The 26,217-nt window shown below is 54.4% G+C and overlaps 1 protein-coding gene across 3 annotated transcripts in view; it reads right to left on the bottom strand.

Moving 5' to 3' along the window:
• Positions 1-526: 526 nt before the first annotated feature.
• Positions 527-26,217, bottom strand: part of Disp3 (dispatched RND transporter family member 3) — a 48,363-nt gene continuing 22,672 nt past the window's right edge. For 2 of the 3 annotated variants that reach the window (XM_021243524.2, XM_004863581.3), the window contains 18 exons: positions 20,631-20,767; positions 19,654-19,788; positions 19,233-19,393; positions 18,145-18,284; positions 17,309-17,457; positions 16,994-17,155; positions 15,925-16,086; positions 14,207-14,320; positions 13,451-13,587; positions 11,841-12,025; positions 10,301-10,431; positions 10,049-10,221; positions 9,370-9,496; positions 8,968-9,113; positions 7,301-7,460; positions 6,761-6,874; positions 6,376-6,542; positions 527-5,562 (listed from right to left, as the gene is read on the bottom strand). In XM_021243524.2, coding sequence (XP_021099183.2) covers positions 5,200-5,562; positions 6,376-6,542; positions 6,761-6,874; positions 7,301-7,460; positions 8,968-9,113; positions 9,370-9,496; positions 10,049-10,221; positions 10,301-10,431; positions 11,841-12,025; positions 13,451-13,587; positions 14,207-14,320; positions 15,925-16,086; positions 16,994-17,155; positions 17,309-17,457; positions 18,145-18,284; positions 19,233-19,393; positions 19,654-19,788; positions 20,631-20,767 — 2,863 coding nt within the window. In that variant the 3' untranslated portion in view covers positions 527-5,199. The remainder of the gene's footprint in view (positions 5,563-6,375; positions 6,543-6,760; positions 6,875-7,300; positions 7,461-8,967; positions 9,114-9,369; positions 9,497-10,048; positions 10,222-10,300; positions 10,432-11,840; positions 12,026-13,450; positions 13,588-14,206; positions 14,321-15,924; positions 16,087-16,993; positions 17,156-17,308; positions 17,458-18,144; positions 18,285-19,232; positions 19,394-19,653; positions 19,789-20,630; positions 20,768-26,217) is intronic. The other variant, XM_021243525.2, reaches the window with a different exon arrangement.

The following is a 26,217-nucleotide window of genomic DNA, read 5'->3' as shown; positions in this document are numbered from 1 at the left end:
CGTGAGGGAGAGGGAGCAGCCACACAAAGCCACTGAGAATTTGGCTCAGGAGAGGCCTGAGGTGCAAAGGGGAGGCTGTGGCATGAGATGAAAACAGGCACAGTGAGACCCTGCCGGCCTTTGAAGGCAGTGTGAAGCTTCGCCTTAAATTCTGGAGGTAGTGGGCAGTGGTGCAGTCAGCTACTGCTCTAACAGTGCTGCATAACAAGCACGCACAAGTCCAGTGGCTTCAATCATTCCCTGTCAGCTGGGAGTTGGCTGATCTACAGTAGGATGAGCTGGGCTTGATTCCAGGGGTGCCGGCAGGTCCATGGGTCCCTTGGCCTCCTGAAAGCAGGTGGTTCTTGGGGACATATCCTTCCCCTGGAGGGGCAGAAACAGGGCCACTTTCAAGGTGGCACATTTCAAGCCTTCGCTTGCTTTACACTTGCCAAATCCCAGTGGGCAACAAAGTCCCCCTGGCCAGATCCACCATCAATCGGACAAGAAAACCTATTCCGCCCTTAGTCAGAGAAGAACAACAGGGCAGGGATCGGTTTCTGTTTATTGAAGAGCTTTGCAACTGCAAGTACACACACACTGTCCTGAGTTGGGAGAAGCCTGTTTGGTAACAGTGATGAAGATAGCGATGATGGCATAGCAGGGATCGCTGTGGCCAAGGCCTGGACAAACACTATCTTATTAAAATGCAATCACCATGCATGGTCGGCATTATTCTATTTAATGGATGAGCAAACAGGTAAAGATCGATCCATGACTTGCCCAAGCATGCAGCGGGTGTCACATCGCAGCAGGGTGGTCGCAGAGCCAGCTCCAGCCTCCTGTTTCCAGGCTCCCTGTTCTAAGCACCCCAGTGCCAGACTGCGGCACTGGGCAATGCCACTCTCTTGATTTAAGGGCCCTTGATCTAAGGGTTTCTGCTCAGAAAAGGTATTCAGAGAAGTGCTGGTCCCAGAAGCTTTGGTGGGGAGCTCTCAGGACTGACAGCTGCTGATGCTCTCCCCTAGGGGAGGCTGCGCCCCCTGCCTCCCTCCTCCCTCTGCCCTGCAGCCAGGGTGAGCTTTGGAAGGAGCAAATGGCAGCCACCTCTCTCCCCTGCTTTCAAAAGCATCCAGAGCAGTGGTGGCGAACCTAGAGCAAGTGTGGCACAGCGGGCTGTTTGTATCATTGAAAGCTCTAAGAGGTTCGCCATTGCTGCTCTAGACAATGCAACCCTGCAGTCAAAACCCGAGGCCTGGGAAGCTTCAGGACAAAAGCCTTCCTCTGCTGCACTCTGCCCCCTCCTGCAGACACACACAGGTAACCACTCTTCTCATTTTTCTTGGATTTTCTTCAGAATCAGGTTTTGCATATATAAGCAAAAACGAATATAGATTCTTTCACCTGCACATTTTTTTTTCCTAAACACATAATCTAGTGTATTTTACATGGCCTTGCGAGCTCTTCTCCCCCACTTAACGCACCTTGGCAATTTTTCCATCTTGGCTTGGAAAATTCCCTCATCATCCTTTCCAGCTGCAGAGGATCTCACTGCCTGAGCGGGGCTGTCACTTCCTTTATGCATCCCTGTGCTGAGGGACATTTGGGGGCTACAGTTCCTTGCTATACCACACATTTTCAGGAACTTCTGCACGTGGCCAGGGTAAGTTTATCTGCAGGATAAATCCTCAAGCAGGACTGCTGAATCAAAAGGGCTGTGTGATTATAGTTTTGATAGTTACTGCTGAATTCCATTCCACAGCTGAACCAGTTTACAGTCCCTCGGGCAGTGCCTAGGAGAAGCTGTTTTCCCACCCCTGGCCAGTAAACTTAGCTTCTTTGCAGATCAGTTAGGTAGGAAATGTCCTTCTGCTTTTAAAATCCTTTCATCACATCTCCAATCCCCTCAGGGTAAACTCCTGGTTCCCTGGGCAAGGGTGGGACAGCCCTGTCCTTTTTCAAGGCTCACAACAGCCAGGAAAGGAGATGGGGACACGGCTCAGCTCTGTGGCCTCAGCCTTAGCAGCAGCAGCACAGGGCACTTATCTTGAGGCAGGCTGAGGGTTCCCAAGAAGGACAGACGTGGCCCGGCAAGATAGGCACCAGAAAAACTGGCTCTCACGGACATCTCCTGGTCCCGGGCGGCAGGGAGGAGGTGCGCTCCCTTGTCTTTCCTTGTGCTCTTGGCCTCTCCTCCCTGCATGCCACCTTGGCACACAGGATGCCTGCACATCCTCGCAGACCCCAGCTGGCTGCTGTGCCCAAGCAAGCGAAGAACATCTCATTAAGCTTGGTAAAGCTCATTAAGACCTCAGCCACAGATCGGCAGCAATTGAAGGTCAAGGTTCTTTGCATGGGAGTCAGTGCCTTTGGGACCCTGTGGCATCAGCAGTCACAGACAAGATGATGGACGACCTATTTGTAGGTGAGGAGGCAGCCAGCTGTGTGGCCAGAGTCCCCTGGAGCACCCAAATCGTCACCCAGGTCTTTCCCCCAGGCTTGTCCCACCCTGCTCTGGGAGGAGGACAACTGCCAGCTGGGGGTGGGACAGATCAGTCAGCACTCAGGGCCTCAAGGGTAACATGGGAACCCAACTTTCAGGGGTCCTGAGGGTCACAGCAGCTGCACAGATGCCAGCGAGCCCTAGCAACCTTGGAAGAGGCGGCACTGGAACATGGTGTGGCCTCCTCCACCCTTGACTGTCTACCCTGCGCCATGGTACTGACAAGGTAGAAGCCAAGGGGCGGGAGGAAGAGCTGTCCCTTCAAAGTAAATGGGGCAGGAGAGGGCTCTTTATGAAGCGGCTTCATGTGGGCTGCATGCAAACGATGTGCAAATGACCCACCTCCACCTTAGAGATGGGTTATGGGGAGGGTCTCAGGACAAGGACTTGAGATGACAGCCCTTTCTTCGAGCTCTTTCCAGGTGTCCAGGCCTCTCCCCATAAGGTCCATGCTCTTCAGGGATGGCGGGCATTTGGGAGAGGGCCGGCCCTGCAGATGTAGCCCCCACACAAGGGTCAGTGCCGCGCATGCTCCTGGGCAGGACCCTTCCCCTCTGCCATGGCGATCTGAGAAAAGCAGGAAAACAACCGTGCAAAGTCTTTTGCAAACACAAGGGGTTTCCTCGCGTATTTTAAGAACGGGCCTCTCAATCGGCCCGCCAGCCTCAGATGTCCCTGTAATCATCAGCCTTATTTATTTTATTTTTGGTACCGGGAATCAAACTTGGGTCCTTGCGCTTGCAAGGCAGGTGGCGGAACCACTAAGCTAAATCCCTGGCCCAGCATCGGCCTTTGTGACAACTGTAGTGAGAAGCTGTGTACACCTTGGGGATCGAGCTTGGCTCACCAGTCCCTTGCTGCACGGTCCAGGCAAGTCAGCCCCTTGGGGCCTTGACTTCCCCACGAGTGGAATGGGTACGACAGCAGCTATTCCTTAAGTCGAGCCCATGAGCCTGAACGTGTTGAGCCTGCTACACAATGGTGTGTCCCCCCAAAACAATGAAGTCCTGATCCCGGCACCCCTGAACAGGAGCGTGTTTAGAAACAGGGTCTTTGCTGCTGATCAGGTTAAGATGAAAGCACTGGGGTGGGGCCCGACCCAGTGTGATTGATATTCCTCTTAACCAAGGAAGAAGCTGTGAAGAGAAACAGTTAGAAAAGACGGACATGAAGACTGAAGATGAAGGCGGAGACTGGAGTGATGGATCGGAAAGCTGATGGTGCCAGCAGAAGCTAGGGAGGCCCAGAACCTCCAGAAGGAACCAGCCCTGTCAACACCTTGATTTTGGATGTGCAGCCTCCGGAACTGGGAAGAGAGACTCAGTTCCGCTGTGCAAGCCAACAGCTGGTGTTGTTCCAGCAGCCACAGAACCAAACGCCAACCCTGAGAAGAGTGCCCAGTGCAGTGCGGGGTGCCAGCTGGTACCACTAATGGCTCAATCTCCTCACCACAGATCTGATATTCTTTCAACAAACACCAAGCACGGCTCCACACCAGCTGGCACAAGAAGGGCACAGTGGTGCACACCTGTGCTGGAGGTCACTCTAGGTTTCCTCCTCACTCTGAGATTACACCCAGCTCAGCGTGCCCAGCTTCACCAAGTTCAGAGAGCAGCGTGTATGCCCGGGAAAGGCAGAGCCAGGCATTCAGAAGGCTCACAAACACCCACCCGTGGAACCAGATGGGCCCTCGAAGACAGGAGCAGCTGGCGCCCACCTCCCATGGCAGAGGTCCCCAGGGCACCCCGGACCTCGTTCCCAGAAGAGCTGGACACCTTCCCTCCATGCCCATCCAAGGACAGGCCAGCTCTGTACCAGGCTCTGGCCGGGCTGCAGAGAGCACTGAGCTCTTTCAACATGAAGAATGGGATGTAGCCGGAGATGCTTCAAAGGCTCACGTTAGTGGCAGCGGTCTGCAGTCTCATTGCACTTTAACAGGAACCATCTGCCGTGAGCAGGCGGCAGGCACGGCCAGCTCTCCCCGCAAGGGCTGCCCCCCAACATCCACCCTCAGAGCTGCGTGGGGGAGACGGGCTTGGACCTGTGGGGAAGGTCATGCGGAAGCCTGCACCCCAGGAGGGCCTCAGAGGAAGCCCCAGGCTGGAGTTGGGACATGCACAACCCCAGGCCAGTCCCTCTGTCCTCACTGGTCTGCAACAAAAGGCCTGGGGAGGACATAGGTGTCACCCAGCTGTAGCCCACACAAAGAAGACGGGAGGGGACGAGGAGCAGGAGGTGAGGTCCCCGTCCCTGAACCTGCTGTGCTCTTCCTGCAGAGGCCCCTGGGAGGCCCAGGCTTGGGGACAGCGCTGGCTCTGGGCTGACCCAGCCCCAGGACAGTCACTCTGCCCCCTGGTGCCTCAGTTTCCACATCTGTAGCACGGGGCACTGGAAAGCCCCAGAAGGCTGTGAGCACTGAGCAAGTGAGGGGAGGCCCCTGAGGCAGTCAGCTGCCCCCACGGTGACCCGGCACGGGAGAGGGCTGCTCCCTGGCACTGTGGACAGAGCCCAGAGAGGCTGTCTGTGGCCCCAGGTGGGCGTAGTGACAGCTGGCTTCAGCCCCAGCTCGGGCTCTGGCTGCGAAGACCACAGTGTGGGCTCCAGTGTGGCCAGGCTGGGAATGGGTGTAGCCGGAGCTGGGCAGGGCAGCAAGGGCCTCCAGGCCGGGCCCAGCCCCAGCCTCCATGCCGAGGTACACGAGTCAGGATCCGGCCCGGCTATAGGGCTGCCCCGCTGGGCAGGGGGATCTTATAGCCGCTGCGCAGGAGCACGAGGCAGGCGCCCAGCCCCAGGGCCCCCGCCAGCAGCACGGCGCCCAGGGCCTTGAGGAAGGAAGTCCTGGTCCGGGTGAAGGAGCCGGGCGCCATGACGCCCAGCAGGGCGGTGCTGACGGTGAGCGTGTAGAGGATGGACACAGCCGTGTTGAGCGCCACGATCTTCCCGAACTTGGCAAAAGGGGCGATGACGCAGAAGAAGAGGGGCACCGTGGCGATGACGGTGGTGAGGGCGCTGGACACGATGGCCACGCCCACGTGCCGCACGGCCTCCAGGGTCCGCCACTGGCGTTGTGCGCCGGGGTCCTGGGGCGGCAGGGAGTGAGAGCTGAGGCCCAGCCCGTCGGGGAGCCTCGAGCCCAGCACACAGCCCTGCCCAAGGCCAGCCCCGCGCCGGGCCCTGATTCCGGCCCTGCAAGTGGACGAGGGCAGGGCGACTTCACAGGGTGCAGGTGTGCCGAGCGCTGCCGGCTGCTGGGGCATCTGCCGAAATGGGGGTCCTGACGGGAACGTTGTTGGGTGGTACTGGGGCTGGAAACCTGGGCCTCAGCTATGCTAGGCAAACATTCTGCCACCAAGCCACACCTCCAGCCCTTTTTATATCTTGAGACAGGGTCTAAGTTGTGCAGGCTGGCCTTGAATTTGTGATCCTCCTGCCTCAGCCACCTGGTAGCTGGGATCATAGGCATGGAACACCACACTTGGCTCTATTTTGTTTTTTGGGGCAAAAGCAATGAAATGTATAACTGACTTAATTTTTACACGTTTATGAATGTTTTGATACCAATTCAATCCCAAAGTAGGAAAAAAGCAAACCCACAAACAACTTCACCAGGCCCGTAGCTGGTTTTCGCTCTGAGTACATGAGCCCCAGAGAGCCGGAAGGGGGTTTGTGGCCTCAGGGTCCAGCTGGAATGGCAGCAAGGGCCGGCATTCACGGTGTGTCTGGCCCATTCCCTCACTGCACTCTGGGGAGACTGAGGCCAGGGACACAGATCTGCCGTGGGCCCCGCAGTCCCCTCTGGCTGCGCTGGCATCATGTGAGTCCCGGGGCCGCAGTCCTAGGACACAGCCTGCCTAGGATATGGTGGCGCCCTGGGGGAGGCAGAGGGCACTCACCTCGGCCTGCTGCGGGGGCAGATTCTCTCCAGCCAGCAGGTAGCCCTCCACCAGGTGCACGCAGTAATCCACAGAGGAGCCGACCAGGATGGACAGGGAGATGGCTTCCACGGCGCCTATTTCCCACCCACTCCAGTACATGATGCTCACCACCAGGCAGACGATGCCTGCAGGGCGGGGCGGGGCAGCAGCTGGGACCGGCCCTCCTGCAAGGCCCCGGGGCACCCCTGGGGAGTGAGTGGGGTGCCTACAGCTAAGCCTCCCCATCGGGTAGCAGGGAAGCAAGAGCTCCACTGGTGGGAGGGGACAACTTCGGTCCTGAGCTGCACACTGCTGTAGCTGGACACCTGCCCCTGCCCAGCCAGTCACCCCCTCGCCCACCTACCCAGGATGCTCAGGAGCACAGGCAGCAGGAGCAGGATGTGGGTGGTGAACACGGCCACCGAGGCCACACAGATGAGCAAGGAGAGGACCAGGCCATATAGGGCACTCTGCACCCCTGGGAGGGAAGAAAGGGGACTGAGGGACTGCGGGGCGAGGAGCCTGTGGACCCCAAGTCCGTGGTCTAGGGGTTGCAGGGTCACCGATGGGCGGTGACAGCTGGCTGTGCTGCTCTGGGCCACGTGACCTTTCTTTGCTGACAGGACCAGCCCCCTCCCAGGGAGGGGCTTATTTGAGGTTCAAGAGCTAAGACAGGGCCTGGCACCTCAAAAGGGCTTGTGATGACAGCTGCCCGTGGGCACGAATGTTACCTCTTAGGTGACCGAATTCAAGACCAGACAATGTGGCCAGAAGCCTCCAAGCAGGGAGGATCCAGCCCTGACCTCTGACCAGCGGCCGGCTGCTGTACAACGTTTCTCCAGGGCTCTCAGTTAGGACTAGGGAGGCCACCCCTGCCTGCCCTGTGCCCACTCCCTGTGCTCACCTATGATCTCCATGAAGATCTGTTTCCAGTGCTCGCAGGTCTGGAAGCCGTGGCGCAGGGCCGAGCCCTCAGGGAAGGCCTGCAGCTGCTGCCGGAGGAAGCTTTCCCAGCGCAGGTAGTCCGAGTAGGTCTGGAAGGAGGACTTGCCCTTGTACGTGGTCTGCAGGGACAGGGCTGGTGAGATGGTGGGCTGTGGCCTGCTCACCCTCCCCATGCTGTGGCTCCTACGGAGCCTGTGGATCATGGGGGTGAGCAACGATCCAGCCCCAGAGAGCTGCTTCGGCCTCTGGACACAGCACACACGTGTGGCTCCTGGCTTTTCCCAACTGAGCCACTGGAGCTCCCAGAAGCCCCTGGGCTCGCCACCTGCACAGCAGTATAAAGCTCTGCCCTTGCTAAACATGAGCCAGCCTCCAATGTGTGAGCAGTGTGTCCGTGTCTGTGTGTGTGTGAGCATTGCCGGGGTCAGCTTGGAAGTGGGTGCCCTGTCCTGGACGCCCTGACCAGAGAGACTTCCACTCTCAAACTGTCTGGGGTTTCAGCCTGAAACAGGAAGAAGTCCCAACTGAGCTACCCGGGGTGAGCCAGCCTTGGGAACTTGACACTGAAGAAAAGGACAAATCTGCATGGTTACACTCACACGAATTATTTAAGAGTAAACACAGAGAGTGTGAAACGGGGTGGGTGCTGGGGCTGGGAGGACGGGTGGGGAGTCGGTGTTTAATGGGACAGAGTTTCAGCTGGGGAAGATGAGAAGCTCTGGACAGGAGTTCTTTATGCCACTGAACTGTGTGTTAGAAATCTGTTAAGTTGGTAGGTTTTATAATGCATGTTTTACCACAGTGAATGAACAAACAACTATACAGAAAAGCCTGTCCGGGGCGCTGTCCTGGGCTCCGCATTAGCCTGGGGGCTTGAGAGGGGTGTGAGGGTCTCGAGGCCCTTCTGCCCAGTGGCTGGAGGTTTCCCATAGTCAGGAAGGCAGAAGGGTCAAGGGCTGGAGAGGGGGCATCACCTGCCACTTGTCACCTGGTCACTATTTTTCTTAGAGCTTTCCCTGTTATTTCCTGTGGTTGTAGGGAGAGGGCTTTAGCCCCTTTCTGCAGATGAGGAACTTGGGGATCTGGGGAACAGGTGACTTATTCAAAGATACTGAGCACCCCAGGCTCGGGGAGGACTGGGCTGGGGTCCTTGCATAGGGCCAGCAGGGACAGCCTTGCTGAGCCTCAGAGAGCAAAGTGCAAGGCCCATATTGGAGGTGTGCATGTGTGTGTGCGTGTGTGCGTGCACCTCCATGGGCAGAGCCCCAGGGTCCAGTGGTGACAGAGGAGGTGGGGAGACATGTAGCTGGCTGGTCTAACCTCAAGCTCTCCTCCCCTGGTCACCTGGGCGAGGCCATCACATCTGTGGCCTTGACCTTGACTGCACAGTGGTGCAGGGCACTGTCCCAGGCTCCCAGCAGCCTGCAGCTTGACATAAACCCGGTCGGTCAGTGCAGGCCCAGGGGTTGGGGGGTGGAGCTCTGCAGTCGGGTAGCCTGCCACTTGATGCTGACACTTGCTAACCATATGGCCTCAGGCAAAGTTCTCAGCACTCCTCTGGGTCTGAGGCGACACCGGCTCAAGACAAGCACTGTGTGTGGTGCCCAGCGGGGCGCTCGGGCTCACCGACTCAAAGGCCATGGAGATCCACTGCACGCGGCCCTCCTTGACGCCCACCGCCCCGTGGGACAGCTGTCCCGGCAGCAGGTTGGGCTCAGGCAGCTCCTTGCACTCGGGATGCAGCATCCGCAGGAATGTGGAGATGCTATAGCCTTTAGGGGATGCAGGCAGGGGTGCTGGTAAGCAGGGGGTGGGGCAGCCCATCCCACCCCTCCCAACTGCCACCCGGGTGTCAAAGTACCTGTAACTACTGGCAAACCTTCCATTGGGTAGACAGTGACGTTTGGGGCCCTCTCAGGGACAGCCCAGGTGTGACCTCAGCCAGGGTACCTGTGAGGCCCTCAGCCCTGCCCCCATCATGCCTGACCTCGAGCCCTGCCTCTGGGTACCCGGATCCCACTTACACACCTGAGGGCAGGCACTGGGCCCCACCCGGCTTCACCAGCTCCGAGTTGCCTGCGATGGCCTTGCAGAGTCGACACAGGTGTCCGATTTCTTTGAAGAGGTCAAAGCTGCTATCATAGATGACACTGCCCTTTCCCAAGGAGACACAGATGGCCCGGGCCCCTCAGTGAGACGGGGACTTGGTCCTGGGCTGCATCCCCACCACCCACCCCTGGGTCTGAAAATGGGCAGACTCCAGCTGGACTGAACAGATGACCCTCTCCTGTGCCCTGGGTCCACTGTGGCTGCTATGTCCACCAGGCGCTCTGACCACAAAACCTCAACATTTGTCACCCGTCCTGGCTTAACCCATGCTTTCCAGAGCTTCTGCACACAGCTCAGTACTGGAGCGGGAGCGGAGGGATGGGGACATTGTGGAGTACGAAGCGTCACTGAGGCCAAGAGGCAGGGCCGGGCCAGGCTGCCCCCTCTCCAGGCACAGGACAAGGCAGGAATCTTCTTGCATGTGCCTCATCTGTGACCCAGTCCCTTGGGGGCTCCACATGTGCCCTGATTCCCTAGTGCCTCTAAGTCAGCCCTGCTCAGCTGTCTGGAGGAGTGGGGCTCCCAGCATCCTGTCTGGGCTGGAGGAGCCACCAAGGAGCCAGTGGGCTGGGAGGGGCTGGGCTGGTGGCCTGCATACCGGGTCTCCGATGACGTGATTGTCCACCTGTCGGGTGCGGTTGATGCCAGTGATGCCAAAGACCACGAAGACCATGGCCCCCGTGTCCACCAGGGGCCGCACTGCCGGCTTCCCGCAGCCTGTGTTCACGCAGGGGTTGAAGCCAAACGTGGCGGAGAGGTGGGCCTTGGGCACTGCAGAGGGCACCAGGGCTGTAAGGAGGCCAGCCTCAGGTCCCAGGTCCCCAGCCCCACGGCAGCAGCCCATGAGTACCTTTCTCGCTGGGCACGTAGAAGGAGCCTTTGGTAGGCCCATCGGGGCTGGAGCTGAGCAGACAGCCGGGGGGCGCCGTGCACACACGCCCATGGAAGGGGGGCTTGTGGGACTGGGCAAAGTACAGCTTCCTGTGGAGGCAAGGGAGGCCCAGGCTGGGGCTGCAAGCACAGCCAGGGGTCTGCAGACCCATCCAGTCCCACTCCTGACAAGGGAAGAGGGAAGCAGTGTGCTCAGATTGTCCTCCAGGGGGCGCAAGGGTGCTGACCCCGGCCCCACCTCAATTAGGAGCTGTCTGAAGCAGGGGTGGCTCCATGGCAAGCACCCTGCTGACCACTGGACCAGATGGAACTCAGAGCTCTTTCTGGAACGCATCATGCTCACCCAGCAGCCCCCGCCCCTGGCCACTGCGTGTGTGCAGAGCCAGCCCAGCCTTGGGCTCGAGACGCGACAGGCGGAGGGCTGGAGGGACGCAGTGCGAGTTGCCTCAGCCACCCTGACTGCAGCTGCACTCTCTGCCCCGTGTGTCCAGCCTTGTGTGGGACCTTGATGGCTTGAAGTTGGTCCCATCAGAAACCTTGTTCCCCACTGTGTCACCGCATGGAGTGGGGGTGTTCCTCCTCCAGCACACACGGTACTGTGACTGGCTCATCCCCGTTCCCCAGCCCCACACAGGGCCAGTGAAAAAGACCCTGCATCTGCAAACTCAGGGCCTCATTCAGTGCCTGGGGAACAGAATCTGAGATGGGATGACCCAGGGCTCTGGAGGCCCCAGAGGCAGAGAACGCAGCCTCTGGTCCTTTGGCTGTCGGGCACAGGCCCCAGCAGGGACTGAGTACAGAGCAGGTGGCTCAATCTGCTACAGCCAGGGGTGGGGGCAGGGAGTGTCATTTCCCACAGGAATACCACACCTGTGGAGTGTGGGTCAGTGCTAGGAGGAAGTGCTGGGAGAATTCACTTCCCTAATTGGCAAGTATTTACTGGGCAACCGCTGCGTGTCAGACAGACACTGTGCCAGGTGCTGGGGACACAGCAGGGGTGAACCTGCCAATGTGCCCTGCAGGATGGGGACTGCTCCTGGGGACAGACAAATCACAGCTGGGACAGGGCCAGCAAGAACAGCGGATGATGCATGGAGCCCGGGCAGGTGACTCTCAATGGGGGAGGTCCACTCAGGGACAACCTCTCTCAGGAGATGACACCTGAATCTCGAGAGGTCAACCACATGGGAGGCAGGAGAGCTTTCTGTACAGAGGGACAGCAAATGCAAAGGCCCTGGGGTGGAACCCTGACTATAGAGTAGTGACATGGCCACCGCAACCCCTGTGGAGCTGGTGGGGACAGCAGTGGAGTGGGTGGACAGATTACGGGTCTGCTGTCTTTGCCAGTGTCCCCATCCCCAGCACAGGGCACAGAGAAGTCTGAACAGGTACGGGAAATGGACAGAAGTTTCCTGAAGGTGCCTGGTGGCATGTCTCATGTGAAACAGAGAGAGAGAGAGAGAGAGAGAGCTCATCTTCAGCATCTGCAAGGCTGTTACCGGGTGTGCTGCTGCTCCTTGGCGGCCACGTAAAAGCTGAAGTCAAACTTCCAGCCCCGCTTGGCGTCACAGGCCAAGGTCGTCACCATCCACTTGCGGGAGGGGCTCGCGGCCTGGAGCAGCCCTACTGTAGACATACAAGCGGTCAGCTTCTTGGTGAAGTCACCAAAAGGCGCTCTATACACCTAAGCAGTGGATCGACAGAGACAAGACACGTGACTCTGGGAGGCTGCCTGGCCTGGCCTGGCCCGGCCAGCCTCAGGGTCTGCCCCCTCCCTCTTGCAGGTTCCACCCTGCCCCAGCCCGGAGTGGAAACAGTGCTCTGGACAGAGGCTCCGGAGGCCTGGGTTTGAGCCTGAGAACTGGGCAAATCCTTTCTCCCTCTGAGCCTCATTTCTTCCTCCACCAAATGCTCACTGGGTATCAACTCAGTGCCAGGCTCTGAGGGCACAGTGGTGACTGGAACGGGCAGGTCCCTGACCTCACGGAGCTGGCATGTAGGATGGGCAGAGACCCGACCTGGTTCTGGCCAGGGCTGGGTTTAGACAGTGAGGGTGATCGGAAGGTGAATGCCAGGGAAGAGGAAGCCACTGAGGAGGCAGGCCAGGCCCGACAGGAAGAGGAAGAGGTGACATCTGTGCCATTGCCCGGGAGAGGGCTCAGGAGACAGCTGCACACAGAGCTGTAGGAGACTCGGACCGAGATCGGCACAGTGAAGGCCAGCTGGGAACAGCAAGGGAAACGCAGACCTTGAACCAGTGAGGGATATGTGTGGCAGTCACCTGGGGGCATGACATGTTCAAGGGATACAGGACCCCTGTGAAGGGAAAAAGGAGTCTGGACTGGCCCGGGAGACTCCTCAGGATGCTGCAGCTGCTGCTGAGAGCAGGAAGATGAGCTAACAGCTATCAATCCCTGGGCATCTGCTGTGTCCCCGCTTGCAGCGCACGGGCCTTGGTTCATACCTCCAACGAGGCCACCTGGTGCTGTTTATATCCCCATTTCCCAGATGTGGAAACCGAGGCTCAGAGAGATGAGGTAATCTGCCCAAAGACACAGAAGTTATGCAAGGCAGAGCCAGGACTCGAACCCAGGCCAGGCTGATCTGGAACCTCTGGTGGCTACCACTCTGCTGGTGGCTGTCACGGGCCTGGCTGATGTGTGGGAGTCCTCATCTGCTAGTAGCCCCATCCTCAAGGGCAGGGCTCCCCAACCCTCAGCCACGGGTCGGTGGGGGTCCCAGCAAGAGGTGAGTGGCTGGCACTATTGCCTGAGCCCTGCCTCCTCTCAGATCAGCAGAGCATTAGATTCTCATCGGACTGCAGACCCTGCAGCGACCTGCCCTGTGAGGGGTGTGGTCATGCCTTCCTCATGAGAATCTAATGGAATCACAATAGAAACAAAGTGCATAATCCATGTAACGTGCTTGAACCATCCAGAAAACATCCTCCCACTGCCCGGTCCGTGGAAAAACTGCCTTCTACTAAACCGGTGCCAAAAAGGCTGACATTGCTGCTTCCCTCTCCCAATGTGGCCCGTGCCCACCGTGTGGCACCGAGGTCCCCTCCCTGGTGGCGGCCGAAGATCACTTCACAACAGCCCAGGCTCACCTGGAAGGAGGGCACCTCTCCATCCCCGGGGGACATGGCCTGCCACGGGGCAGGCACGCTGGCATTGAGGGACAGCCTGTAGACAGCTGGGTGGCCTTTACTCTTCACCTTGGAGATGTACACGGTGCCCACAGAGTCTAGGGACAAATGAGGATGGAGAGGAGTGGACAGTCACCGGGACAGCCTGTGGGCCGGGGAGCAGGGGCCTGGGCTTGGGCTGGCCTCCAGGTGAGCTTTGGGCCTCTGGTGGGCCAGGTCAGTGAGGACAGGAGGCAGCGGCCACATGGGTAAAGGGCACGGCAGTGATGGGGCCCAAGTGTGAATGGTGAGCTTGGTGTTGGGAGTGACCAAGGCAGGTGTAGCAGTGGTGGTGACAAAGCTGCAGGGTGACAGGGACTCATGACCACCCACACTGTTTAATCCTGCAGCATCTCCCTGCGTCTCTGCTGTTTCTGACAGCGATCCCAGCAGGGCTCCGCCAGCCTCCAGCCCTCAGGTGCTCCTCCAGACACTCGGGATGGTTTTGGTGACCGGGGCAGGTTCCTGGGGCGCGGCAGGCCAGGCTAAGCCTTGGGAGGGAAGCCCAGGGCCCAGGCCTGGGGGAGCTGCTGGGATGGCAGGCAGGAGCCCCAAATTCCCCATATGTGCAGCCCCCAGCAGTGCAGGAACACAGGTGCTCAAGCTTGCAGGAGAATCAGGATGGATCTCATACCCTCGCCTGTCCGTGGGTCCCCGTACCCAGCACCCGGCACTCACCCTGCGGGGTGGCCTCTGGCCGGCTGGCCCAGGAAGCCCCAGAGCCGCGCTTCCTTTTCTCCAGTGATGTCCGGATGTTGCTCTGCAGGCTGTGAGGCTTCTCCTGGAACAGACCTGTCCCCCCCGCATCAGGGACAGCGGGCTTCCCTGGCCAGGCTCGGGGGCCAAAGGCAGAGGCCGGGGCTGGAGGGATGGGTGTCAGGGGACTGAAAGGGTCTTGGCTGAACTGACAGAGAGGGTGGGTTTTCTCCTCTGGGCCAGGCCTACCCTGAGGGAGACCTGGGGGCATGCACCCCACTGTCCCTCTGTGTCCCTCCCCCTGTCAGCAGGAATGAGGCCACACCTCCCACACAGGGTGCGAAGAACCAAACAGGAAGTCACCCCTCCTACACTCAGCCCAGAGTCAGGTACAGGAGAAGAGCTCAGCCCCTAGCCCCCAGCAGCACAAGTGGGCACCTGGACTTGGCTTTCGTGTTTTAAATGAGAGACACTTTGCATGTTAAAGTGTCAGCCCTCAGAGCAATCTGGGAGATCATCATTGTCCACGCCCTCAAAGAAACAGGAGAGGTGCTGAGTGACCTGCCCAGGTCCCAAGTGAAGCCTGAGGCACGTGGCCTAGGCTGCCTCTGGCCACCATCCCAGGGGGCCTCGAGGCCCAGGCCTCCACCAGGTGCTATCCTGGAGCTCTGGGGCTGCTCAGGCTCAGCCCCTGAGACCTGGGAGCGAGGCCTGAGGGCGGGCAGGTGACCTGAGGGGGCAGCAAGGACAGTGTGGTTCTGTGCCCAGGCGGGGGTCCAGGGGCTGGCTCAGGCCTGGCTGCCTCCTATCCCGAAGGCCCCGGGCACCTCTCTGAACTGCACTCGATTGTCACACACTCGGCTAACGCCATAGCAGAGGGAAGGCCAGGGTAATGGGAATACCACCCTAATCGATGCAAGCGTGGCAGCCGGTGGCTCCTCGCCCACAAGGGAGCCTTGCGCACAGCGCCGTGACACCAGGCTCCCTTCTGCAAGGTGACAGCTGGTCCAGACTCCTCAGAGGCCAGGACCTTCTGTACCTCCCCCCCTCATCCTGACACCCGCTCGTCACGCCCTATGGGAAGCAGATCACCCTGAAAACCTCTGGACCCCACCACACTGTCCTCACTGGCCCTGGCCCACTATGCCCCCTCTCCTTGGGCCCCCGGCCAGCATCCACCCTGCCTCTCCAGCCCACCTCTACACAGACCCTGGGGGACCCAATCACAGCCCTTCTTTGCTCACCTGCCTGCAACAACTAGAATGGAGTCCAGAGCTCTCACCTTAGCCTACCCAGCCACTGTTAGCTATGGCAGTGCGTGCTCAGATGTGGTCTTCCTCTTCCTCAGCGCATGCTCTGTCCTCTGTCCAGGTCCGCCCTTTCCTCCCAATCTGGCCAACTCTTCTCCCCTCCCCCAGCCTCATAACTCCTTCCTGTTCTTCCAGCCTCTGTGCAGATGCTGCCTCCTCCAGGAAGTCTTCTGATATCATGTCCCAAGGCACCTTGTCATCTTCCACCAGGGCCCACACCTACTATTGCAATGGCCTGTCCCTAGTACCGGAAGCTGGACTCTTCTGCCCCTGCGTTTCCCCAGAGCCCATGTATGGCAGGAACCCAGGGAGTATTTGCTTAAAGGAATGTGGGGAAACAGTGGCCTGAGGTCACACAGTAATCGGGAGCCCTGGCTGCTGGACCCTCACCTGAGCAGGTGATGCAGGAGATGCCCTCGGCGCTCAGGTTGTACTTGAGGTCCAGCAGCACCTGGATGTTAGTATCGGGCCGGAAGAGCAGTGGTGCCCGACTGGCAGGGCGGAGCCGGCTGGCGAACACCAGGGACAGGATGAGAGTGGACACAAAGAGCCCTGTGGGGAAGGACGCTGCGCTGGGTTCCAGGGAGGACCCACGCTGGCCCAGCCTGCTCAGTCCGGGGGCAGGGGAGCCAAGGAGTGGGCAAAGGCCAAGAGCACAGCTGGTAGGCAGTGCTTGCTAGGGACAGGTGGCTGTCACTCAGGGGGACACCTGGGTCTGACTAAAAGCTACAGGCTGATGGCGTGGCTTGGATCCTAAGTGGCCCCAAAGCACATGTGTTAGAAGGTTTGGTCCCTGCTGCAGGTGCTATCCTGGGGTGGGGACTGGGTCCTTGGAGGCTGTATTTTGTACCAGGACCCCTTCCCCCCTGCTTCCTGGACTGGGATCGGCCAGCGTCTTGAGCACAAAGCAGCTCACGAGGGGCCAGGCTGTGCCCTGATCACACGCAGCTCTGACACACTACCAGAGATGACGCTGGCACTTAACTCTTACTGAGCAGTCTGCATGTCGAGCGCTGAGCTAGAACCTCCACAGATGCGGCTACAGCACTACCCAAGTGTCCCGCGGGCTAAGCGAACTCCACCTCTGAGCTACACCGCCAGCCCTGCATTGCATCCTCTGCTGCAGAACAGGAAACCCAGCAGCAGGCTGGCTTAGCCAAGGTCACAGACAGCACGTGACAGATGGGGGTTCAAATCTGCCAAGTTGGTCTCCAGAGCCCAGCACTAGCACTCTGCTCTGCCGCCCAGTGGGAGGGCTCGTATACAGCAGGTGCTCACTGAGCAATGGCCGGCAGTCAGGGCCAGCTCAGGCTTCGCAGGCAGGTGAGGCTCGGAGTAAGGGCCTGGCCCAGGCCTCTCAGATGCTGCTCCTCTCTCCCCGGGGGTGGTGCTGTAAGCGGGGCAGGGGCTGCAGGAGGGGTGGAAGTGTTCAGAGGGGCTGGGTGGGGCATGTACTCACCCACGATGACCCAGCGGCTCTTGACCGCTGACCACAGGACCCAGTGGTGCAGCAGTTCCTGCAGCTGCCCGAGGAGCTGGCCCCGGCTGTCTGTGTTGGGGGTCCGCTGCAGGCCCGAGGTGGGTACAGACACCAGGGACACGTCTCCCAGCTCCAGTGACACTGCAGGGGCAGAACAGCAGCTGCTCAAGGCCATGACGAAGCCAGCCTGGTCCGGCCCTCTCCCGGGAGGCCCCTGCACAGGGTGAGGGTCCCATAGGCCGCCCGTCCTCACCCTGGCAGCGCAGGGGCAGTGCAGGCAGCGCCAGCTCTCACCTGGCTCCTCGTCCACGTTCAGCAGGGGGATGTCGTCATCCAGGTAGGGTATGGGGCCCTGGGCAGGGCTGTCCCCGGCCCGCTCGGGGGTGGCAAACACGTCCCCAGGGAAGTGCAAAGAGCTCTTGCGGCCACACTTCTGGTGGCAGCTACAGAGAGAGGAGGGGACACAGTGAGGCTGAGGGTCAGGCACACAGGGGACCGAGGAGTTGCTTGGGGGCTGAGGACAAGAATAACACCCATGTGATGAAACTCAAAGGGAACCGGGGCACAGACAGGCTGCATGGCCTCCTGAGGTCCAACAGACCCCGCATTCAGGGCTGCGGGAAAGGCGAGCCTGGGATGCGGTCTCTGTGGAGAGCGTGAAAAGTACCCTTCTCCCAAGACACTCTGCTTTTGCGTCACGAGGCTGTTACAGAAATAACCATGCTGAATGGTGCAGGCCATGGTGGCGTCAGGCAGTGCCCAACCTGTACCACCATACGTGGCGGTCCTGAAGGAGTCTGCCGCAGGCCCATGTCTGAGCTCCTTGCAGGCCCTCATCTCCCTCCAGCCCACCTGGCTCACTGTGGGCAGGTGGACGTCGATGTGGACCCCCAAGCTGCAGACCCTCCCTCATGCCCCCAGCCCCAGGCATGCAGGTCTGATCCACCCTGCCACGCCCTCTTCACAGGGCCCGCTGTGTCTGCAGGCTGCTGGGGAGAGGGGCGTCTCATCTCCACGGCGATGAAGCCAAGGGTGCCAGGTGTGCCCGGGTCAAATCCCATCTCTGCTACATTAAGGGAGCGACCCTGAGCAAGCTGCCCGCTTTCCTGAGCAGCAGCCGCCTGGCTCACCTGGCCCAGCAGGAGCTCTCCAGTGGGCCCAGGTAAAGGCTCCAGAGGCCCAGGGCAGCGGGCATGGTGAAGAGGACAGCCAGCCAGCAGCAGGACACGATGAGCGACATGAAGAGGCCGAAGTCGTGTACGGCGGGGATCTGGAGGGGGGCGGGAGGGGCTGGTCAGGCCGGAAGGGCGTGGAGGGCCCCTGCTGCCTGCAGCCCCAGCCCCAGACAAGCCTGGCCCAGGGCTCACAGCTGTCATTTGAGAACGGGGCCGGGAACCAGGCTGACCAGAGCGGGACGGGAAAAGGCAACGCCCAGTGACGGAAGGGGGAGCCTGCCTGGGGACGTGCCACGGGGGAGAAAACGGAACCGAAGGGCTGACAAGCTTGCACTTGGGAAATGGCTTCACCATCGCCTTCTCACTTCACTCCCAGAGTAATCCACAGGAGAGGAAAGTGAGACCAGAGTGGTTAAGCAACCTGCCCAAAGCCACGCAGCAGCACTTGAACCAGCTCTGCCTGCTTTCTGGATGTGGTTCTCCAGGATGGGCCTGGAGCACCCAGTGGTTTCTAGGTGGGCACTGGGTGGGCTTCTGGCCTCAGGCCATAAAGTCCTCCGAGGCAGGGGCCGACCCAGTGTTTCAGGTTCTTTCAGTACCAAGGACCCAGCCCAAATTTAGCCCCTTTTCTGAGCTGCACCAGGGGCCAGAAGGCATGTGGATCAGCCAGAGGACATCAGTGTGAGGGGTGACAATGTGAAGCAAGGGGCCAGGGTCAGGGGACATGGCCAGGCTCCCACCTACCGGCTGCGTGACCTTGGGGAAGTCACCCTCCCTCTCTGCCCTCCCATTTCTGTATTAGAAAATAGGGATGGTGCCGTAATAAAGCCCGGGTGGTAGAGAGTAAATGCGAAGGAGTTCTGGAAACTATCAAATGCCAGTGGTAGAGGGGGAGTCACACTAATGTCATCAGTCACGAGGACTGTTTTTATTCTCATTTCCTACTGATTAGGGAATGGTGACAGCTGCCAGTCACAGCAGGGCAGGTGGAGGGGTGGGGATCAGAGCGTCAGGGAGCAGCATGGGGCAGGGGCGGCTCCCACCTGGGAAAAGACGTTGGCAGCGTAGGCAGCGGCCGTGGTCAGGGAGGTGAAGAAGGTGGCCTTGCCCGCCGTCTGGATGGTATGGATCATGCGCAGCTGTGGGTCCTCCAGGTGCGCAGCCTGGCGGTAGGTGTTGATGAACACGAAGACGTCGTCCACACCTGTGGGAGGAGCCGGAGAGGTCAGGCACCAGGAGAGCCAGCTGCTCAGCTCACGGCATGGACAGACCCACCTGACCAGCCACCCAGCCCTTCCCAGATCTCAGCCTCCTGCCCATGCTTCCTGGGCCTTCCTATCACCCTCACCTCCTTCTGGCTTTTTCTGCCCACCACATGCTAAGCACTCACCCACCACTCATGTTCTAACCCCAGTGCTGCACTCTGCCCTGCCCTAGATCTCTGACACCTGGGAGGTGACTCACCAATGCCCACTATCACGAAGGCAGCAACTCCATTGAGGATGCCCAAGTACTGGATGCCAAAGACCACGTGGTACAGGAAAAGCGCCACCAGGCAGCTGAGGCCGATGCTGGCAATCCCAAAGAAGGATAGGAACACTGGGCAAGGAAGAGGTTCAGGGCCTGAAGTGGGATAGACTTGTGCAGAACACAGGCCCCTTCACTGCCCCTGAGCCACCTGGGCACCCTCTGTCACAGGCGTGGGGCCGTTTTCAGCTTTCCAGGTCCAAAGATGGGGCTGGGCAGGAAGTCTGAGAGCCACATGAGGTCAGAGTGCCCACGGGACCTCATCTTTAGGAACTTAAATTTATTAGTAGCGGAGAACTATGACCATTATATAGTGTTTGTCACCTAGGTGGCCAGCAGTTCTGTGGGGTAGGAACTGTGTTAGGTTTACTGCTGCATCCTAGTGCCCTATAGGACTGGGCACATGGCTGGTGTCCAATTAGTGTTTGTGGCATGGATGATTGCATGGCTTTTCCATTGTAAAGGCATTACCATCTCTTGCTCACTTGGGCAACAGAGAGTGTGCCAAGGACATACAGAAATCAGTAAGAAGTGGATAGTAAACATGGGAGGGAGGTGGAGGAGGAAAACAAACTGGAGGCCAAGGGCAGCTGACTTAGGATATAAACAGGCTGCTGACTAATCTGTAACAGAGTCCAGCTCACCAATACAAGGTCATCCATGGGAAAAAAGGGCCAAAGACAAAAGATTCTGGGGTGTGGCTCTGAAGAATCACCCAATATGCCTCTGGACCACTGTCTGCCTGCCTAAGGTTATCAGGTGACTGTCGAACAACCCCTGCTGCCCTGTGCCCAGCTCCATCAAGCTGCATTCAAGACTATCCTAGCACTCTCGAGAATGCAGGCTTTGGCCAGACAGGAGCACACTGGCAGGAGAGAAGGGGGTGGCTGCACATGGGCCACAGGAGGCCCTACCTGAGCAGGAGGTGAGGATGTAGACGAGGGCGGCAATGCAGCTGCTGCTGATGAAGGCCAAGAGCATGTCGTTGTTGAAGGTCCTACGCACCTCATAGTCAAAGAGGTCTGTTCCACCATAGAGGACCTGGACTTTGCTGGTGGAAGGGAGGACATGGAGACGGGAGAAGCAGGAGAGGGATCAGAGAACAACAATGCACATCATAAGTCAACTGCTCAAAAATGTGGACCCAGAGAAAAATCTTAAAAGCAGTCTGAGAAAAAGAGACACATCACATACAGAGGAACAAAGTTAAGGACAACAGCAGATTTCTCCCTGGAAGCAAAGCCAGTTAGAAGACGCTGGAGTGGTATTTCAGATACTGGGAAAACTGCCCCAAATTCTATATCCAACCAACATATATTTCAAAAACAATGGCCAAATATATATTTTTTAGATATACCAAAGCTGAAATAATCACAAATAAACCCATACTACAAGAAATGTTAAAGGAAGTCCAATGACAACATATGAAAATGTGAATCTACATAAAGGAACAAAAAATTTCAGGAATGGAAATAATGTGAATAAATATAAACATATCAATTAAAAGGCAGAGACTGTCAGATTTTTTAAAATGAAGACTAGGCTACCTATAAGAAGCCTATTTAATTAATTTATTTAGTGCTGTGGATTAAACCCATGGCTTTGCACATGCTAGGCAAGTGCTCTATTACTAAGCTAAATCCCCAGGTCTGAGAATTTCACTTTAAATATAAAGATAGAAATTGGCAAAAAGGCAAAAAGAAAAAAAGATAAACTATGCTAATATTAGTCAAAAAAGTGGTTATATTAGTAACAAATGAAGTAAATTTCAGTGCAAAGAATATTACCAGGGATAAAGAAGGTAATTTCAAAATTATAAATGTGTCAATGCATCAAAAGAATACAATAATTCTAATGTTTTTGCACCTAATAACAGAGCTAGCTTCAGCATACCGAAGCAAAAACTGAAGGGACAGAAAAAAAGAAAACCCACAATTATAGTTGAACATTTCAATACCCTTCTTATAATAATTGCTAGAACAATAAGACAAAATCAGTAAGAATCTAGAATACTTAAGTAACACAACCAACTCGATCTAATTAACACTAACAGAACACTCACCAAATGACAGAAGAATACCTTCTATTCAAGTGCTCAGGGAACATTTAGCAAGGCAGACGGTAAAATGGACCATAAAACAAGACTATAAATGGAAAAGGACTTAAAAAGTATGTTTTTGACCACAATGGAATTTAAGTTAACATCAGCATGGTTGCGGGGGGTGGGGGTGGTGCAGAGACAGAGACAGACAGACATCTGGAAAACCTGCAAATATCTGGAAATTTAACAACATGCTTTAAGTAACATGAGTTGGCCAGGGATTTAGCTCAGTGGTTTTGCTGCCTGCTGTGCAAGCACAAGGACCCAAGTGTGATCCCCAGTACAATAAATAAATAAATAAATAAATCAATATAAAATAAATAACGTGAGTCAATGAAGAGATCAAAAGGAGAAATAGGAAATGTTTTTCACTGAATGAATATGAAAACATAAAATTTGTGGGATGTGTTAAAGCAGTTGTTCTTACAGGAAATTTTATAGCACTAAATATCTGTATTAGAAAAGAAGAGGGTTGGGGATATGGCTCAGTGGTAGAGTGCTTCCATAGTATGCCCAAAGTTCATAGTGTGCTGGGTTCAATCCCCAGCACCACAAAAAATAAGCACCTAAATAAATAAATAGAAGAAAGGTTTCAAGTCAGTGACTTGAGGTTCTGTTTTTGTTTGTTTGTTTGTTTGTTTTTGGTACCAGGGATCAAACTTGGGACCTTACGCTTACCAGGCAGGTGGCAGAACCACTGAGCTAAATCTTCGGCCCCTTTGAGCTTCTGTTTTAAGACAGCAGAACAATAGAAAATTAAGTGCAAAGTAGGCAGAAGAAAGGGAATACTGAAGATTAGAGTAGAAATCAATGAAACAGAAAACAAGAAATAAATTAAATGAAAATATAGTTTTGAGATCAATAAAAATGATAAAGTTCCAGCCAAACAGCATGATAAAAAGAGAAAACAAAAAAGAGAGAAAACTCACATGAAAGTGGTGAAATCACTAGTTTTTATAAATATTGAAAAGATAATAGAATATTATGAATGTTTTATACCAAAAATTTTGAATATAAATGAAATGGATAATTCCATAAAGGACTTGAATCACCAAAGCTTACTTCATTCAACATTGTACTGGAGGACCAGGGATGTAGCTCAGTGGTGCTGCACCTGCGTGGCAAGCACAAGGTTCTGAGTTTGATCCTCAGTACAAAAACAAAAAACAAAACAACCCCCCCCCACAATGTACTGGAGGTACTAGCCAGTGCAATAATACAAGAAAATAAATCAGAGGCATCTAAATTAGAAAGAAAGAAGCATTCGATCCCCGATACCAAAAAAAAACAAAAAAAAAAAAAGAAAGAAGCAAATTGTCTTCGTTAGCAGAAGACATGATTTTATGTAAAAAAAAAAAAATCCAAAGGAATCTACAAAAACAAAGCAAAACAAACAAAAAGCAACCCATTAGAACTAGTAAGTAAATCAGCCAGGTTATAGGACACACAATAAACTATATTTCTACGTAGTAGGAATTTAACAGTTGGAAGCTAAAATTAAAATCACCATTTACAATAACAAAAATATTAAATGCTTGGGGATAAACCTGATGAAGACATCAGGTATACTATGTTCATGAGTCCTAAGACTTATTATTGAGATATCACTTCTCAAATTGATCTATGGATTATATACAATCATCCTCAAGATCCCAGTAGACTTCTTTGCGTTTTTTTAGTAGAACCACACTGATTCCAAAATTCATATGAAAATGCAAAGGTTCTAGAATAACTAAAACAACTTCAAAAAAGAACAAAGTTGGAGGCCTAACATTGATTTCAAGAGCTGGTATAAAGCTACAGTAATCAAGGCCATGTTATTCGAGTGTGCAGACAGAAATAGAATAGAAAGTCCAGAAATAGACCCACATTTAAATGACAAGGTACATCTAAGGTACAAAGGAAATTCAGTGGAAAGAGAATAATCTTTTCAAGAAATGCTACTGGAAAAATTACAATATTCATATAACAATAATAAACTTCAGTCCATATCTTGCACTATATACAAAGATTAACCTGAAATGATAGTATTAACTGTAAAACCCAATTTTATTTTATTTTATTTCATTTATTTATTTATTTTTTGGTACCGGGGATTGAACTCAGGACCTTCCACTTGCGAGGCAGGCGCCAGAACCACTGAGGTAAATCCCTGGTAAACCCAATTTTAAAATGGGCAAATATAGCCAGGCAAAGTGGCACACACTTATAAGCCCAGCACAAGGGAGGCTGAAGCAAGAGGATCACAAGTTTGAACCTAGCCTGGACATTTTAGCAACTTAGCAAGACCTTGTCTCAAAATAAAAAATATAAGAAAAGGGCTGGGGATGTAACTCAGTGTGAAGGTCCTGAGTTTAACCCCCTGTACCACACACAAAAAGAATTTAAAGCTCTGCAAAGACAGTTCACCAAAGAAGATAAACAGATATAAATAAGCATGTGAAAAGATGTTCAACATCACTAGTAATTAGGAAAATGCAAACTGAAACCAATGAGATGCCACTATACACCTATTAGAATACCTACAATGTTTTACACTGACCATGCCAGGTGTTAGAATGCACAAGTGGAATTCTCCTACACTACTACGGGTGGGAATATAAACGGGACAATCAACTTGGAAAAGAGTTTGTAGTTTCTTAGAACATTAAACAAATGTCTACTATATGACTGGGTTATTTCATTTCTAGGTATTTAAGAAAAAAATGAAAGTACATGTCTGCACAAAGGCTTGTATATGAATGTCTTTTGCAGCTTTATCTGTAATAGCTAAACCTGGAAACAACCCAACTAGCCATCAAGAGTTGAGCAGATGAACAAAATGTGGCATCTCCAAACAATGGAATAGATTCAGAATTCAAAAAAGAGTAAGAGTTGTTGGTACATGCAACCACATGGACACAATTCAAATTAATTAGATGGAATGAAAGAGGCCAATCAAAAGAGTATCATGCCGGGCCGGGGATTTAGCTCAGTAGTGCCACTGCCTGCCTTGCAAGTGCAAGGTCCTGAGTTCGATCTCTGGTACCCTCCCCCCCAAAAAAACCCCCAAACCCAAAAGAGTACCAAGCCAATTAAGAGTATCATGCTGTATCATGCAAATTATGTAAAACTGCAGAAAATGAAAACCAATATATAATGACAGAAAACTGAGAGTGGCAACTTAGGGTGGGTGTTGGGAGAAAGGATGGACCAATTACAGGGATATGAAGAAACACTGGAGGTGATAGATATGATTCTGTGTGTGTGTGTGTGTGTGTGTGTGTGTGTTACTGCAGACTGAACCCATGGCCTTGCATATGGTAGCCAAGTGGTCTATGATTGAGCTAACTCTCAACTCCTTTTTTAAGATTTAAAAATGTTCAGGGGCCAGGGATTTAGCTCAGTGGTTCTGCCACCTGCCTTGCAAGCGCAAGGTCCTGAGTTCAATCTCTGGTACCCGCCGCCAAAAAATGTTTGAGATAGGTTTTGCGAAGTTACTCAGACTGGGCTTGAACTTGCAATCTTCCTGCTTCAACCTCTCAACTAGAGCTGGGATTGCAGATGTGTGCTATAGCACCCAGGGGGGTATGTTCACTACCTCCATTGCAACAACAATTTTGTGGTATATATATATGTGTCAAAGCTAATCAAATTGTAAAGTTAAGTATTTGCAGCTGGTTGTGTGTCAATTATACCTCAATAAAGTTGTTAAAAACATGAACAGGACATATAAAAGCCAAGTAGAAAAGATCTCTGGATTACCCACTTTGTTGAATTAAACAGCTTAATTGTTCTTTCATTCGAGTAGAAAACTGAGAGTTAAATCAATCATTATTCATTTACACATTAATTTGTGAAGCTTTATAAAGCGCTGTCCAGGTTCCAAGTCTTGTCTTAGTTCTCAGCTATAAAAATACACGAGCCCAAACATTTATTCTCAAGTAGAAAAGAACAGCTCATGGAAGGCTAGAATCCTTGCGTAGAACTACAGCTGTCCCTCTTGATGGAGCACTGGACCAGAAGCCCCTCAAAAATGAAAATCCATGGATGCTCAATGTGCTTGTATACAATGGTGTAGTATTTGCATATAACCTACATATCTCCTTCCATATACTTTATACTATCTTAACATCTGTAGATCACTTACAATACCTAATAAAATGTTAATACTATGTAAATAATTGTTAGAGTATATTAGTTAGGAAAGGACAAGAAAAATCTGTATGTTTAGTGCAGATACATTTTTAACTTTATATTTTCAATCCATGATTTGTTTAATCTGAGGATATAGAACCTGAGGAGTGATGATACCAAAAAGCTAGATAAAACTCAGAAATTATTTGTCTCATGACAGCAGAGTTGCTAAAGTAATAAGAACTAGGAGGCTAAGTCTCCAGAAACTGAAGAACCTAAGAAAG

The sequence above is a fragment of the Heterocephalus glaber genome, unplaced genomic scaffold (genome assembly GCF_053883595.1).
Source record: "Heterocephalus glaber isolate CG9 unplaced genomic scaffold, H.glaber_assembly_v1.0 deba00001447, whole genome shotgun sequence".
NCBI lineage: Eukaryota > Metazoa > Chordata > Mammalia > Rodentia > Bathyergidae > Heterocephalus > Heterocephalus glaber.
This window is presented reverse-complemented; position numbering and strand designations above follow the sequence as displayed.